Source organism: Felis catus, chromosome C2 (assembly GCF_018350175.1).
Source record: "Felis catus isolate Fca126 chromosome C2, F.catus_Fca126_mat1.0, whole genome shotgun sequence".
Classification (NCBI taxonomy): Eukaryota; Metazoa; Chordata; class Mammalia; order Carnivora; family Felidae; genus Felis; species Felis catus.
The window spans coordinates 158,273,889-158,291,246 of record NC_058376.1 but is presented as its reverse complement, the minus strand read 5'-3'; the positions used below and the strand labels follow the sequence as shown (position 1 = coordinate 158,291,246).

At 44.5% G+C, this 17,358-nt stretch overlaps 1 protein-coding gene across 3 annotated transcripts in view; it reads left to right on the top strand.

Annotated features, from left to right (window-relative positions):
* The window catches only part of ZNF445 (zinc finger protein 445), an 84,127-nt gene extending 67,154 nt beyond the window's left edge, over window positions 1-16,973 (top strand). For 2 of the 3 annotated variants that reach the window (XM_045037988.1, XM_003992294.6), the window contains exons 2-7: window positions 3,685-4,259; window positions 6,713-6,881; window positions 7,234-7,310; window positions 7,593-7,719; window positions 8,443-8,553; window positions 9,546-16,973. In XM_045037988.1, coding sequence (XP_044893923.1) covers window positions 3,825-4,259; window positions 6,713-6,881; window positions 7,234-7,310; window positions 7,593-7,719; window positions 8,443-8,553; window positions 9,546-11,704 — 3,078 coding nt within the window. In that variant the 5' untranslated portion in view covers window positions 3,685-3,824 and the 3' untranslated portion in view covers window positions 11,705-16,973. The remainder of the gene's footprint in view (window positions 1-3,684; window positions 4,260-6,712; window positions 6,882-7,233; window positions 7,311-7,592; window positions 7,720-8,442; window positions 8,554-9,545) is intronic. The other variant, XM_006936568.5, reaches the window with a different exon arrangement.
* The last annotated feature ends 385 nt before the right edge of the window (window positions 16,974-17,358 follow it).

Sequence of the window (17,358 nt, the reverse complement as noted above, 5' to 3'; positions counted from 1 at the left end):
CAATTTTAGTAGTTTGTGTTTTATAACTACTGTAACTACTTGTCAATTTCATGTAAGGCATTTAATTTATTGGCAAAAATTATCTTTTAAAAATTCCAGTAGTCAGTAGTATGTTTCTTCTCTCATTTCTCATTTCCATATTTGGATCTTTTTTTTTTCCTTCATCAGTGTGGTTAAAGATTTATCAATTTTGTTATCTTTTCAGTGAACCAATCTTTTTTTGAATATAATTTATTGTCAGGTTGGCTTACAAACAACACCCAGTGCTCATCCCAACAAGTGCCCTCCTCAATGCCCATCACCCATTTTCCCCTCTCCCACACCCCCCTTTTCCACCCTCAGTTTGTTTTCTGTATTTAAGAGTCTCTAGTGGTTTGCCTCCCTCCCTCTCTATAACTATTTTTTTTTCCCTTTCCCTTCCCTTATGGCCTTCTGTTAAGTTTCTCAAGACCCACATATGAGTGTAAATGTATGATACCTGTCCTTCTCTGACTTATTTCACTCAGCATAATACCTTCCAGTTCCATCCATGTTGTTGCAAATGGCATGATTTTGTTCTTTTCATTGACAAGTAGTAGTCCGTTATATATATAAACCATATCTTCTTTATCCATTTGTCAGTTGATGGACATTCAGGCCCTTTCCATAATTTGGCTATTGTTGAGAGCACTGCTATAAACATTGGAGTACACGTGCCCCTATGCATCAGCAGTCCTGTATCCCTTGGATAAATTTCTAGTAGTGATATTGCTAGGGTATCAATAGGGTAGTTCTATTTTTAATTTTTTGAGGATCCTCCACACTGTTTTCAAGAGTGGCTGCATTAGTTTGCATTCCCACTAGTAAGGTATGAGTGATCTGGTTTCTTTGTATCCTCGACAGCATTTGGTGTTGTCATTGTTTTTTTATTTTAGCCATTCTGATAGATGTATAGTAATTATCTTATTGTGGTTTTAATTTGCATTTCCCTGATGACTAATTATGTTGAACATTTTTTCATGTGCTTATTCTCTGTATATCCTCTTTGGTGAAATGTATCTTCATGTTTTTCACTCATTTTCTTATGGGATTGTTTGCTGTTGAGTTTTGAGAATTTTTTCTTTAATGTTTATTTTTGAGAGAGAGAGAGAGACAGAGTGTGAGTGGGGCAGGGTAGAGAGAGGGAAACACAGAATCTGAAGTAGACTCCAGGCTCTGAGCTGTCAGCACAGAGCCTGATGCAGGGCTTGAATTCACGAACCGTGAGATGGTAACCTGAGCCAAAGTCAGACACTTAACCAACTGAGCCACCCAGGAGCCCCAAGAATTCTTTATATAGTAAAATACCAGTCCTTTGTCAGATATGTGGCTTCTAAATATTATCTTTCAGTTTGTAGCTTGTCTACTCATCCTTTCGACAAAGGGTCTTCCAAAAGCAGAAGTTTTAAATTTATCAGTTTTTCCTGAGCTTATCAGTTTTCCCTTTTATGGATCATGCTTTTGGTGTCAATTCTAATAACTCTTTGCCTAGCTTTAGCTCCTGAAGATTTTCTCCTATGCTTTTTTCTAAAAGTTGTATAGTTTTATGTTTTATATTTAAGGCCGTGATTCATTTTGAATTGATTTTTGTGTAAGATGTTAGGTTTAAATTGACTCATTATTTTGCCTATGAATGTCCAATTTCTCCAGCAGTATTAGTTGGAGCTTATCCTTCCTTCTTTGAATTATTTTTTTTATTAATGTTTATTTATTTTTGACAGAGAGAGAGAGAGAAAGCGAGCATGAGCATGGGAGGGGCAGAGAGAGAGGGAGACACAGAATTCGAAGCAGGCTCCAGGCTCCGAGCTGTCAGCACAGAGCCTGACTTGGGGCTCGAACTCACAGACGCGAAATCATGACCTGAGCTGAAGTCGGACGCGCAACCAACTGAGCCACCCAGGCGCCCCTATCCTTCCTTCTTTGAATTGCTTTTGTACCTTTCTAAAAAATCAGTTGAGCACATTCTGCAGAGTAGACTCCTATGCAGTGATGTGGCCTGCAGCATAAGCTCTTTCCCCAGTGTGAAGAGGCAAACATTCATTGAGGGCCCAAAATGTTAAATCCCACAACCACACACATATTATACAGTGAGGCCACAGAGATTTTAAGAGGTAAAGAGGTAAAGTGCACCTACTGTCTTACAGGTAGTGGGGAGATAGATTTGAACCTAGGTAGGTCTTAGTGCATGTTCTCTACTCTGTACACTAAGCTCTGCTGTCTCCAGTAAGTGGCCGTTATGACGAATTACAAAGGCAAATAAGTTCAGTAGAGAACTGGATTAGTGTTTCCAAATTACAGTTCTTAATTCATTGGTGGGGTCATAGTTATTGAGGGGATTCCTAATCAGCATTTGTTTTGTTTTTGAGTTGCTTATTTGAGACATTTTAAAATATTATATTACAGTATTAGTAAGGTCACATTTGATATTACAAATCAGTTGGGTATACTTGTGTTAGTCTATTTCAGGTTTTTCTTTTCCACTGATTTATGTGTCATTTCCTCCACCACTACCACAGTCTTTTTTTTTTTTTTTAAAGTTTTTATTTACATACCAGTTAGTTAACATACAGTGCTGTATTAGTTTCAGGTATACAATATAGTGATTCAACACTTCATACAACATCCTGTGCTCATCACAAGTGCACTCCTTAACCCCCATCAACTGTTTTACCCATACCCCACCCACCTCCCCTCTGGTAACCATCAGTTCTCTATAGTTAAGAGTCTGTTTCTTGTTTCTTTTTTCCCCTTTGCTCTTTTGTTCTTCTCTGGCTGACTTATTTCACTTAGCATAATATTCTCGAGCCCCATCCATGTTGTTGCAGATGGCCAGATCTTGTTCTTTTTTATGGCTGGATAATATTCCATATACCACATCTCCTTTACATCTTTCATCAGTTTGTACATCTTTTCATCAGTTGATAGACACTTGGGCTGTTTCCATAATTTGGCTATTGTAGACAATTCTGCTATAAACATCAGGGTGCATGTATCCCTTTGAGTTAGTATTTTTGTGTTCTTTGGGTAAATACCTATTAGGGCAATTGTTGGATTCACAGTCTTAATTATTGTAGCTCTAAGTTTTGAAATCAAATAGACTATTTCCCCACACTTTATTCTAATTTTGAAAAATTGTTTAGCTATTGTAATTCCTTTGCCTTTCCACATAAGTTTTAGGATAATCTTGTCTCTCTCTCTCTCTCTCTCTCTCTCTCTCTCTCTCTCTATATATATATATATATATATACACACACAAAAAAAAAAAAGAAAAAAAAAGAAAAAAAAAAACGTTGCTGAGATATTGATAGGAATAGCATTAAACCTGTAGATCCTTTGGGGGAAAATTGACATCTTTACTCTGTCAAGTTTTCTAGTACATGATATGGTATGTCTGTCCATTTATTTAGATCTTCTTTGGCTTCTTTCATCTGCCATTTGTAATTTTTGGCATACAAGCCCTGTACATGCTTTCCTGTATTCTGGGATATTATCTTAGTTTACCCCAAAATGTGACAATCTAGCCCTGTGGTCTGCTTGATATGGGCAGGCACGAGTATGCAAATGGTCATGTGCCCTCTTTTTGTACATCCAAAGATGATCCTGGCTACCAGGATCTAACCGCACCATCATTCTCATCCTCCTGAACAGTAATATTTGTTATTTTAGTCTCTTACCAGTGATGTCTGATGCCCCAGCAAATGACGTTGCCCACCACTGTGCTGAAAAACTACTCCTGAGGTCCCAGCAGCGACACAGCTAACATAGACTTGGTTTGCACTCTGCTGGGTAGACCCTGAACAGGAGTGATGCCTCCAGGCAGGTGGTATGCTGTCCACCCAGCTCAGGCCCGGGCTTCAAGGGAACAAGTGCGGCTTCAGATGGTAAAGAAGGAAGAAGAGGATGAAGGCTACACTTCAGCACAGGCTGCCAGGCCACAGACACTCAACCGTTCTGGCCAGGAGCTGTTCCGCCAGCTCTTCAGACAGCTTCGCTACCATGAATCTTCTGGGCCCCTAGAGACTTTGAGCCGGCTCCGGGAGCTCTGCCGCTGGTGGCTGAGGCCTGACATTCTCTCCAAGGCCCAGATCCTGGAACTGCTGGTGCTGGAGCAATTCCTTAGCATCTTGCCTGGGGAGCTCCGGACCTGGGTACAGCTGCATCACCCTGAGAGTGGTGGGGAGGCTGTGGCCCTGCTGGAAGAGCTGCAGAGGGATGTCGATGGGACACCGTGGAGGCTGAGGGTGAGCAAGTGTGTAGTACTCAGTGAACTCTGCCTGTCAGTGAGCCCACTTGTCTAGAGGGACTGTGTTGGGCCTCTGAACGCTCAGCACTGAGGAATGCAGGGAAAGTCTTCCCTTCTCATTCCCACGGCACCTGAGCAGCAGAGAACTGGGCTCTGATCCAAGGACCTTTTAGCAGCAGCCCTTCTCGCCCTCCCAGAGGACAGTTAGCTCCAGGAAGAGGGTCAGCAAGTATCCATAGATAACAGTAATGAGTTTTTGGACACAGTAACTTAGATTATGGGAGTCTATCTCCACAGACCCAATTTGACTGGATACTGACCGGTTAAGCGGGGGTGATGTCTCTTGCTTGTTAGAGTCAGGACTCTTGGCTTCTGTGTGCCCGTTAAGACCTATAAATGCAGTGCACTCATAACATGTTCCTTCTTTCTTAGTAAGCTTTTTGAGGATTTATTCTCTGCAGGGGTCAAGGGTAAGAAGAATACTGAGGGTCAGCCCAGGGCCAGGAAATTGGAAAATTTATTCCACAGCCTCATTGTTCTTGCTCACATTCTTTCAGAGCCTCACTTTATTGAAAAGGATATGCAAACAAATTTGTTCAGTGTCTATTTGAGTGCCTACCATGTCCCCAGTTCCAGCCTTAGACCTGGGAAACAGAGCTCTAGGGCTGGCAATAGAGCAGCCAGTCAGTTAAAGTGAGCTCTGTGTGCCCCTTGTGCTACACACAAGCAAGCCTCTCAGTGCTTCCTGTAGCTTGAGGGTTTTTTTTTTTTAAGAGGATTTATCACTTTTATAGGCTTTAAAATTTTTTTTCAATAAAAATATGTGTAAGTCTACATATATGATGCATGCATAAATGAAAGTTACCTTTAAGATTTTTAAAAATGTTTATTCGTTTATTTTGAGAGGTGGGGGAGGGACAGAGAGAGGGAGAAAAAGAGAATCCCAAGCTGACAGTGCAGAACCTGACGGGGAGCTCAATCCCACAAACCGTCATCATGACCTGGGTGGAAATCAAGCACTGGACACTTAACTGACTGAGCTACCTAGGCGCCCCACCTTTAAGATATTTGAAACATATTTGGCATACTCTTCCCCCAAATATAATATGAAAATTAAGTCAGTTGAGTAACACATCTGACTGAACATCTACCAGTAAATGGTAATAAATCAATTCAAGGTATGACTTAAAAAAGAAAGCTCTTTGCGTAACATTCATTACTATTTTTAAAAATCTAAAAGAGCATTTATCATTTTTGCTGAAACACTAAGATGTTCAAAAGGATTGAGAAATAATTTATTAAAGCAAATAAGGTTCATAGTAGGTACATAATTGTAGCTTGGTTACATTTAACTCATTTAGAATTTGAAAATCCATGAAAACATTGCCAAATGTGCAGACAGGGTCTACCTGGTTGAAAGCAGTTAGAAATTAGAAAACAAAACAGGCTGGGAGAACACCTTCTAAATTCTGAAAAGTGAGCAGAAAAACTCAAGATGCACATAAAATTACAGAATCACCCTATGGTTCATAAGAATTGAGCAACTAGGGCCCGGTAATGTTTGTCCTTAAACTCATTGGGCTGTGTGCTTCCATCGTTAAGTATTGTTTCTTTATTCTCTTTTTGGTAGGGTTTGGGAGGACCAGGTTCATCATCTTTAAGATGTTTAACAGCCTCAGGCTAAGATTCGTCCATAGCAGTGTAGTCAGTGTCTTGGCCAGAGAACCAGAAAAAACTTACAGTTCATTAGCCATAAGCTTTCTATCCTCATTTCTCCATCAGGGATAGCCTTGCCTAAGAGACTGGAGCCATTTGAAGTCCCAGGGCAAATTGGCTCTTTCCAAGTGTTTGCTTGGATGGGCACTGTCATTTTTTGGATCTGAGACTTCTTCTTTTATGGTCCCATGGCTGACCCTCACAAGTAATATTGCCTCACTGGTAGTGTTACTTACTATCTCAATCAGATTAATGTCTGGGAGCTGTCCTTTGAAGTCACTTTGCTTATCACTGCCTAGAACAGTCCCTGATACTTGGGAGATGTTATCTGTCTGCATCTCTCTTGTGAACCATTATCAATTTAACTCAGGGATAAATCTCTTCTCTCTCATTTCTAAGTTCCAGACCAGGGGTGGGGTTGAGGGTTAGTGGGGAGGAGTCACTGCAGCACCTGAGGCCTGACAGCATTGCCTTGCTGGGTGTTTCCTATGTTGTAGCTGGAATCTGACTCCACCTGTGTCCCTCATGGTCCATATTAGAGGCCAGGGAGGCTGAGGGGTGAGGAGGTCCCCCTTGGGCTTTCTCCTCCTCCTTTTCCCTCTACTTATAGATAAGAAAGGGCCTGGCCTGCCCTTCCCTGGGTCCCTGCCCCTAAAGATTGGCCATGTGGCCTCTTCTCTGAGTTTGCTTTCTGATTCCCATGGGGATTCTCTCACAACATTTTCTTCCCGCCAGGACCCAGCCCTTGCCCAGAGCCCAGACGTGCGTTGGATGGGTACAGGAACCCTGCGAGCCTCACAGATATGGCCCCCTGCTTCACCTCTCAGGAGCAGCTCTACTCTTGGGGACCACCTGGAGCCTCCCTATGAAATAGGAGTGTGTGACTTCCTGGCTGGGCAATCCGGTACTCGCCATCTGGCTCTAAGACCCCAGCCATATGCCACACATCCCAGATTAGTATTGTCATTTCACCATCTGTCCTCACATGAGAATCCCTTTCTATCTTGGCCCTTAGCTTTGTGTCCTTTTTGCCTTCTGTGACCCATGTCCACCTAGACTTTCCTCCTCCCATTGTACCCCCCACTGCTCACCCCCCATCCCTCAGTGGACATTGGGAAAATGTGAAATGGATGTTTAACAATAGTCCATACCTGCTCATGGGCCCAGGAGTCCTCTATGTGGGGGAAGAGTAGGCCTACTCAGTGGGGTGCCAAGAGCTGGGTTACCTTCTCTCATGGCTCTTTCTTCTCCTTCAGAGCCTCCTGTTGCCCAGGCTCCTGCTCTTTCCCAAAGAGAGGGGTGCCCAGGAGACCTGTTGACAGCCCAGCCTCAGGTGAGCCACAGGACCTTTGGTCCTTCGTGACATCCCAGCACTGCTGCCTAATGGAGCTGCTGAGGCTCCCCCTCATCTTGAGTCTCTGTGTCCAGTGACCTCACATCCAGAGACCTATGTCCTAGAGACCAGATTATCCCCCTTGAGCCCAGAGCTCTTCTGCTGCGTGATGCTCTTCTTTTTCACCCTTACCAGATCCATCTTGTTCTCACTCAGAGCCTACCCCTTTACAAAAGCCGGGAGCTGTAGACCGGCTCTTGGACATAGGACTATGTTTTTCAGGAGGCTGTGACTTTCAAGGACGTGGAAGTGATCTTCTCCCAGGATGAGTGGGGATGGCTGGACCCTGCTCAGAGGAACTTATATAGGGATGTGATGCTGGAGAATTATGGGAACATGGTTTCTCTGGGTAAGACATTAATTTCCCCATACTTCTACCCACTTTTACTTCTGCCTTCTTAGTTTTTGTTATGGTGCCTAGACGGGACCTGGACTTAGATCTTGGCTCTCTGTCACCTCAGGCTCTTCTCTTGAAGCATGGTGATGATGATTGTCATGCAGGGTTATTGTTAAGATTAAAAGTCATATATGTCCAGTTCCTAGTTAGACATCCAAAAAAATGTTGGTTGATTTAACTGAGTGAGTTGTCACGTGGCTCCCACCTCCAGAGAATCCTAATGATTCTTTTGGCTGTGACTTCTTTCAGCCTCTTTTTTTTTTTTTTAATTTTTTTTTTAACGTTTTTTATTTATTTTTGGGACAGAGAGAGAGCATGAACGGGGGAGGGGCAGAGAGAGAGGGAGACACAGAATCGGAAACAGGCTCCAGGCTCTGAGCCATCAGCCCAGAGCCCGACGCGGGGCTCGAACTCACGGACCGCGAGATCGTGACCTGGCTGAAGTCGGACGCTTAACCGACTGCGCCACCCAGGTGCCCCATCTTTCAGCCTCTTTTATCTCTGTTCAGAGCTGTTGGAAATGGCTGCCTGGGCCTCCTGTCCTAGCTTCTTCCACCAGCCTCCCTGGCCTTTCCCTCGTCCTTGCCAGGACCTGAGGCCTGAGAGGGTCCTGGAGAATAATTCTGTATGATTTATCCACACTTCCATCTCATCTCATTCCCTTCTCTTCTGCAGTGGGGCCATTCACCAAACCTGTTCTGATTTCCTGGTTGGAGGCAAGGGAGCCATGGGGCCTGAATGTCCAAGGAGCTCAGCCCAAGGGGAATCCAGGTGTTGCCCCTGCAGGTGAGTTCCAGAGACCCTCCAGATCCTGCTTCTCTCACATCTACTCTTTTCTTTCTTTCTTTCTTTCTTTCTTTCTTTCTTTCTTTCTTTCTTTCTTTCTTTCTTTCTTTCTTTCATTCATTTATCTCAGGGGTGGGGGAGGGGCAGAGAGAGTGAGAGAGAGAGAATCCCCGACACAGGGCTTGAACTCAAATTATGAGATCATGACCTGAGCTGAAATCAAGTCAGATGTTTAACTTACTGAGCCACGTGGGCACCCCAACTCTTCTCTTTCTTAAAGTCTTTTATACCAAGTAAGTCACAGGGAACTTTGATGTTTGTTAGAAGGAAGATCCTTAACAGTGATGCTAAGGAATGCTGGGTTTTTGGCCTTCCCCCCCTCCAGACTGGCCTATTAGACATTTGTTTCTGGCCCTGCTCCTTCCCCAGAAACCCTTTCAGTAAGTGTTCTTGCCCACTGGAGGGCTTCACTGTTGCAGTCTTTTCCAGTCAGTGATGGTCCTCCTCCTCCCTCTGCTGCACTCCTGCTGGCCCGTAGGCCCGTGCCTGTCCCTTTGTGCTATGAAGAGCCCTGATTCCACTCCAGCTTCTCTTCTTTGCCCCTGCGATAGGCTTGACATTCAGTTCTTTCATCCAGTCCTCCATGGATCCCTCCCCTGGGCTCTTGTGGACCTTCTTACCCTCTTATGCCAGGACTCCTCTCCCCTCTTTTGCTGTTTAACACTCACTTTTCAACTCTGTTTTTCAACTAGATGTGATTCCTGCATATGTCTAGCTTCTGTGCCCACCTTGCTTCTCCTCCTCCCTTCCCTGTCATCTGGAATACTCTTCCACGTTTTGCCTTCCCTGATTCTTTGGTAAAGGTATTGGTAGTCAGGCAAAAGCCTCACCACCCAAGATTGTGGCTTTTTTTTTTTTTTTGTCCTTCGGTGCTTTCTGCAGTTCCAAGTATGGGGAAAAAGTACACTGTCATTTGTTTTATTTTGTGTCAGGAGGTGAGCTCCAGATTAAAACAAACAAGTTCGTCTTAAAACATGAACCTTTGGAAGAAGCAGAAACCTTTGCTGTGCCATCAGAATGTTGTGTGATGAGTGTTTCTGAGGGAATCAGGCTCAGAGAATCTCTTGAAAAGAAGGGCAGGCTAAAGCAACAATGTGGAAGCCCCATACAATCAAGAGTTAAGAAGGAAGAGACCAAGTTCAGTCACAGGACAGCAAAAGAATCTGAAGAGTCAGGAAGAAGTGCTAGTCTTAATTTAAAACATGCTACGTATTTGAGAGTTCCCAGAAGAAAGCGATCCCTGAAACACGGCTGTGGCAGACACTTCAGAGGGGGTTCATACCACTGTGATTACAAGGAATATGGGAAAGGGCTCAGGCGCATCGTTGGCGGGTTTAGCCTCCATCAGAGAATTCATGCTGGACTAAAAGGGAATGCAAAGGATGTACATGGGAAAGATTTTCGCCTTAGCCCACATCACCAGCGTGGGCAGAATCTTCACATAGTGGAGACCTCGTATAAGTGCAGTGACTGTGGGAGGGCCTTCAGTCATAGCTCTCATCTCGCGTGTCATCAGAGACTTCACACTCAAGAGAAACCATTTAAATGCAGGGTGTGTGGGAAAGCCTTCAGGTGGAGCTCAAACTGTGTGCGACACGAGAAGATTCACACTGGAGTGAAACCTTATAAATGCAGTTTATGCGACAAGGCTTTCAGACGCCTGTCTGCCTACCGCCTACACCAGGAAACCCATGCGAAGCAGAAATCTCTTGAGTCTCATCAGTATGAGGAAGCTCTCACCTGTGGCTCAGGATTTGATAATCATTTGAGAGACCAGAGTAGGGGGAAGCTTTTTGACTGCAGTCAGTGTAGGAAATCATTCCACTGTAAATCGTATGTTGTTGAACATCAAAGGGTCCACACTCAGGAGAAACCTTATAAATGTACCAAATGTAGGAAAACTTTCAGGTGGAGATCAAATTTCACTCGTCATATGAGAATGCACCAGGAAGAAAAGTTCTATGATCAAGACAAATGTAAGGACTTCAGACTGGCCTCCAGCTGCGGTCAGCTCCAGGGTGCCCCTGCTCGGGAGAAAGCCTTTCCATGTCAGCAGTGTGGGAAAACGTTCACTCGGAAGAAATCTCTCATTGATCATCAGAGAATTCACACAGGTGAGAAGCCCTACAGATGCAGTGAATGTGAAAAAGAGTTTACCCATCGGTCAGCCTTTATTGCTCATAAGAAGCAGCATGCCATTCAAAGAAGACCCGAGAATGGGCCGTCTTCAAGTCAGGACACAGTGCTCCAGCTTCCTCCGAACAGTACAGAGGAAGCCTACAAATGTAGCCAGTGTGGCAAAGCCTTCCGCAATCACTCGTTCCTCCTCATCCATCAGAGAATTCACACCAGAGAAAAGCCTTACAAGTGCAGGGAATGTGGGAAAGCTTTCAGATGGAGTTCTAACCTCTCCCGACATCAGAGGATTCACTCTTTGGAAAAACGGTACGAGTGCCACGAAAGTGAGAACACTCCAAATCTGCAGCCGCAGATCCTCACTGGTGAGAAACCCTTTTGGTGCCAAGAATGTGGGAAAACTTTCACACGCAAAAGAAGTCTTGTAGATCATAAGGGAATACATAGTGGAGAGAAGCGCTATAAGTGTAATCTGTGTGGGAAATCGTACGATAGAAAACATCGCCTTGTTAATCATCAGAGAATCCACACTAAAGAGAGACCTTTTAAATGTCAGTGGTGTGGGAAAGATTTCATTGGAAGACATACTCTCCGCATTCATCAAAGAAAACACACCAGAGTGGCACAGTCTGAATGCAGCCTGGCTGCATTATCTTCCTGCCAGGACACAGGGGTGAGTTTACAGGAATTAAAACCAAGTGGGGAGAAGCCACTTGAAGATTCTGAGGAAGCTTGTGACCAGAGCTCCAGGCTCACCGGAGTCCAGAACATACCCATTGGGAAAAAGTGCCACAAATGTAGCACCTGTGGGAAAACTTTTAACAAAAGCTCACAGCTCATTAGCCACAAGAGATTTCATACCCGAGAGAGGCCCTTCAAATGCAGAGAGTGTGGGAATACCTTCAGGTGGTCTTCAAATTTGGCTCGGCATATGAAAAACCATATTAGAGATTAGCTTGGGTTTTGACAGTGGGGGGAGAGGGGTTCCTAGCTGCCCTGCCAGAGAACCCTTAATTGTGGGCAGTGTGGAAAAAGCCTTCACAAAGGGTCCAGCCCTTTCTGTTTTTGAAGCTGGTGGCAGAGAATCCTGAGGTCAAAAACTCAGGGCATTTCCTTTCCTACCTGCTGGGGAAGAGCAGCAACCTGTTTTTGGGGGCCCTTCTGGAGGCTTGGGCCCCAGGAGTGGCCTTTGCACAGTGGCCTGGAGCTCCCCCAGACTTAGGTATAAGTCTAAAGGCAGATACCATTGCCCTGTGTTGTTTGATGAAATGTCTGTGGTGTGATGGGCTGTGGCTGCTGGGAAGGGGCCAATTGGATACTGTGGTGGTGTGTATTCTATTTGATCTCACAAGTTGCAGCAGCAGCAACAGCAAGAACTCCTAGTCTCCCCAGTTGCCTCCTGGGAGTTCTGGCTGCAGCTTTGGCCTTCACGCCTGGCTTTGGAGATCTGCCACGGGCATACAGTTGTCTCAGTGGCACGTGGAAGACAGCAGGGCTGGACTTAATCACCTGGAGAATGGGGCTCTCCCAGTGCCCCATTGCTGTCTCCACCCACAGTCTGCAGGGTCAGCAACGGGCCATGTGTCCCAACAGAAATGTGCTGAGCACCTTCCATATGCCAGGCACTGTTGTGTGTGCTAGAGACCCAGCAGTGACTGGAATAGACAAAAAATCTGCTGTCTTGGATCTTTACAGACAGTGAACGAATGAGATACATAGTGCTTTGGATGGCGATATGTGTTGTGGACAGAATGAATCAGAGAAGAGTGAGAGGCAGTGCTGGATTAGGAAGTGGGTTGCGATTTTAAGTAGGCTAGTTAGAGAGGGCTTCAACTGAAGAGGTGAAACTTGGTCCAGGCACAGGAGGTGGGGTCTTGTCTGGTATCTTGGAGAATAGTAGGGAGGCCCTTGGGCTAGAGTCGAGGGAACCAGCAGAAGAAGGGGCCCCAGAGAGCTGGTGGGCCAAGTGGCGTGAGCACCATCGAGTCCCCCCAGGGGCCGGAGCTGCTTCACAGGGAGGTATGGAGGTGGGGAGCTTTGGGACAGTTTTGAGTTTAGGAGTAATGTACTCTGTGAATTAACATTTACAAGGGTTAACCGCAGACCCGGGGACTCATGCAGTTAGTTATCCCTGCTGCCAGTTTCCATGAATGCGACTATCTCCTTTCCCCTCAAAATGTCTGAATTTTCTACAAGACTTACAGCTCTCAGCAACAATTGTAAATGTTTAATTATTGCGCTTGCATCTGTACGGGACACTACGGGACCCTCTAACCTTCATGTAGCCTTCTTCTCATGTCAGATCCGGTGCTGGCATCGGGTTCAACCCAAAGGTACCAGTTCACATGACTGATGCCCTCTGGAGGAAAGGTGGCCTGGTGGGGGGAGGCACCCCCATCTCATTTGCCAACTTGAATTGAAGCACATAGCAAGAATCAGCTGGTGGTGTAAGGGTAAAGGACTGATTTTTCTAAAATGTATGTAGGTAGCCATTACTTCTGATTATTGAAGAGCTCACATTATGAATATAAGAATAAAATATCTCACTTGATAGTAGAGCACCATCCCAGACTATGTTTTACTGCTGTGAGTTAGGGTACACCTGGTGGACAGGCCATCTCTTATAGTAAGAAGAAACGAACCTAAAAAATGTACTTTCAGTACAGTACAAGTACTCTTATCCTTTCTGGATTGTCGTAGGTGGGTGAAAATGAAGGCTTTGATGCTTTGTGGTGATGTCACATGGAATAGGCAGGGGTGGGGAAGAGGGAAATAACTGCGGCAGATCCATGTTTGTGTTCTGGTCCCCATTCAGCTTTGTATTCAGGAAGGTTCGGTCATCCTGGCTCTCCCATCCTTTTCCTACAGCAGCAGCTGCCTCTGGCCTGGAATTGGGTGTCCCATCACTGGTAAAGTAGCAAAAACTGGCTCTAGAAGTGGCTGGGCAGGGACCAGAGACCCATGTACTGAGGGTCCAGGGTCATGGGAAGGGCCTTGGAGTTATCAGATCTGAGTTCAGGCTCAGTGTGACTTTTCTTGGCAAAATGATCCTGGACAAGTCACTGAACATCTTCATCTATTTTCGGGTGTGTAAAATTAGAGTAATCAAGCTCCCTGATCCTAGGAGTGGCAAAAGAGGACTTGGTATACGGGGCTCTGGGTTAGGTAGCTGATATCTGGAACCAGAGCCCTCTGAGAACTGCAGCTCCATATCAGTTTCAGCTTTAAATCAGTTGGTGCTACAACCAAGGAAATACCCTTTTCTGTTCGTATTTTCACCACCCTCCCCCAATTCCTTGTGCCACTGTCACCTCATAGAGTTCATGCCCCAGTAGGGGTTTTCTACTGCCATTTTTATAAAGTGAGACATACTTACTTTTAAACATTCACACCACAATTTGAAATGTTCAAAGAAGTAAAAATCAACAGAAATCCCTGTATGCTGAGGTAAGACTTTAATATCTTGGGGTTGTGCTGATGGAGTCTGTTTAATAACCTGAGTTTTTAAATAATATTAATTATATGAGTAATACATGATTATTCTAGAATTATTAGTAAATACAGATGAAGTAAAAGGAAAAGGAGAAAAGTCTTACTACTTAGAGCTAACTGCTAAACATTTTGGTGTAATCAGTGTTGGATTTAACTTCATTGCCTGCCCCTGAACACCCTTGGACTGGCCTGCTTTGTGCTGACTCCCTTCTCCACGAGTGTAGACCCTACCCATGCTCTCCCAGGTCCTCACCCTTCAAGGCCTGGCTCTCCCTACCCCTCATCCACCTAAGGCCTCTCCCCTGGCCCCACCTCTCCTTGTGCCTGTATCTTACTCTGCAAGTATTGTCCAAGTTTCCAGGAGTTACGCCTGCCACTGCAGCCAGACAGGGTGCTCTGGAGGCCAGAGCTGGGTGCTTATTTGTTTGCCATGCCGAGGAGATTTTGCACAAAATTACCTCTATTAAGGAATATGGAACTGAGTTTTGTTCAGCTAAGTCAGAATTGGAGTGTTTTGAAGGGACCGTGAGCACAGTGTTGATTGGAGGTCCCCCACCGGCACACTAGTTAGCAGCTCAGCGGTGCAGTTCCAGTTGACATTGTCTGACTGCCCCAGCCACCAGTTCTCAAGTCGTACCCCATCTCGCCCTAGAGAACATGCAGTCTTCTTTGAACCCTGCCTTGCTTTCTCTTACTGCCTAGGAAGAAGTGGAGTTGGGGCTGGGGAGAGCCAGAGGGCTGGGAGCCCCCAGAAGAGAGTAGGTATTGGAAAGTCTGAATCAGTTGTTCAATGTGGTTAATCCCAGCCTCACTGACTATCAGCCCACACAGAGGCATGTACAGAGAAGAAAGCACAGGAAGTGTCAGTTAATATGTACCATCTCACACGCCTCAAGATGACAGGTTTCTGTAAGCCCTTGCATGGGCATGTGTGTGGGACAGCAGGACCTGACTGTGGTGGGAGTGGAACTTGTAATAGCTCCTGTACCAGGCAGCTTGCAAAACGTTGTAAAGTTGTGTGTGTCACCAGCAGCTTCACTCCTGGACAAATCCTAGAAGAACTTCACATGGGGAGGGACATCTGTGTAAAACTGTTTATTGCAGTACTGTTTAGGTAGCAAGAGTGGGAAAAACCGAAATTTCCTTCAACAGAAAAGCAAAATAAAATAAAATAAAAGGGGTGGTTCTTGCTACTTTGGGAAGTGAATGTGAAAGAGCTAGTTACATCTTTCAACATAGATAAATCAAAAATGCTGAGAAAGTTGCAGAAGCTATGTACAGTATACCCCATTTATGTCAAATTAAATGTGTATCTGTGGGCACATTATTTAAACTTGTGTTTCACTTTTTTAATGAAATGGGATAGTCGTTGCCAACCTCACAAGGTAATTTGGGGAGGGGGGATGATTAATGAAATAATGCATGTAAAGTGTTTTGGTTAGTGGCTGGCATGTAAGCATTGTTGGCATATGGTAAACAATGTTGTTATTGTTTTGCACAATAATATATTCCTGTGGATTCAAATTATATGATGAGTATAAAATCATGTATTAAAATGTTGTGTGAAAATCGTGTTCTGCCTTTCCAGGGTGGGATTTGCAGATAGAATCAGGGAGGGTACATGGAAGTTTCAGTTGTGTTTTTATTTCATTTAAAATATCGATGTAGATGGGTCAACATGTTGATTAACAGGATAGCGTGGATTTTTTTTTTTTTAACTGTTTGCTTAAAATACTTAAAAATAAAAGTGTTTTTAAGCATGGGCTCTGTTATCTCATGACTTTATAGAAATCCTGGCCCTACCGTTTATGAAATGTTACTTAGAGTGAGGCATTTAATCTCTCAAGGGCTCCAGTTTCCTCACCCACAAAAATCTGTAGCAACACAAATGGCTACTAGTAAAGGAATGGTTGAACAGTTCTGGTCCCATCTGTGATGGAATACTACACATCAGTTAAAAAGAATGGGGATGTTCTCCATGTATTGACACATCTCCAAGACAGGCAGTTTATAGGAAATTATAAGGTCTATTTTCTTTAACCTTTTTGGCCTAAGTCTAGCAAGTGAGGTCAAAAGCTTTAGACTCAAGAGCTTAAGAAATGAAAAAAAGAAAAGTTTAAGAAATGGGATCCTGTGGATGGAGATGCTTAGCCATTCCACTTTATTAGGTAAATGAAGAAAGGGGAGTAAATGTTTATGCCCAACTGCCACGCATATTACGTTAATCCTAATAACCCTGTTAAGAATAGCAAAGAGACTTGTATCACCCAGGTTATAGTCAGGAGTCAAAAACCATACCAATTATTTTAAGAAAAAGAACTTAGAATTGTGTTCAGTAGGTATAGCTAAGTAAAAAGCCAAAAAAAAAAAAAAAAAAAAAAAAAAAAGCTAATGTTCATGGAGGTAGTGACTTGAAACCTGGTACCACCCCAGGACGGGGGTGGGCGTGCTGTAATGGAGTCTGACCCCATTTTTGATGTTTGACAACTGACAGCTTTCAAGCCCTCCCCATTTTGCCTCACATCTGGGCCAACTGGTAAGGAAACCAGGCAGTGTCTTAACACTTGAGGTGAACTTTATGCAAACCATTGCCCTGGAAACCCACACCCCTAACCACAATAAAAATCAGTCACTTGCCCTTCCTTGCAATCAAGGCCAACTGACTGGCTGGGGTGCCTGTCTTGCTCTTCCCAGAGAGCCGCATTATGTGAAGAATAAACTTTTTCATAACATCCTGATGTGTGTGGTGTCCTTTGTCTCAACATCTGAATCTGTTTGGGGGCACAGTATTTATCCCACCTACACAGGGCAAGCTACAAAGCAGGAACAGAATTATAAAAAGGTAGGACATTGGAAGAGAGCACCTGTGGGGCTGAATTCAGATGTATGCAGAGATCACTGCTGGGCTGGTGTTGGTCTGAATCAAAAGGAGGGCCTTATGATGACAGAACTGCAAGCTGGACCCAATTGTTGCTACCAGAGGGAATTGCCACTGCTGGAGTGAAGGAGCATTGGAAACAGGAAACAGTGCCTACGTAGACATGAAACCCAGGAAAGGATTCCCCTCTTCCTCCTTGTATTGTTAAGGTTCTCCAGAAGAACAGAACCAGTATATGT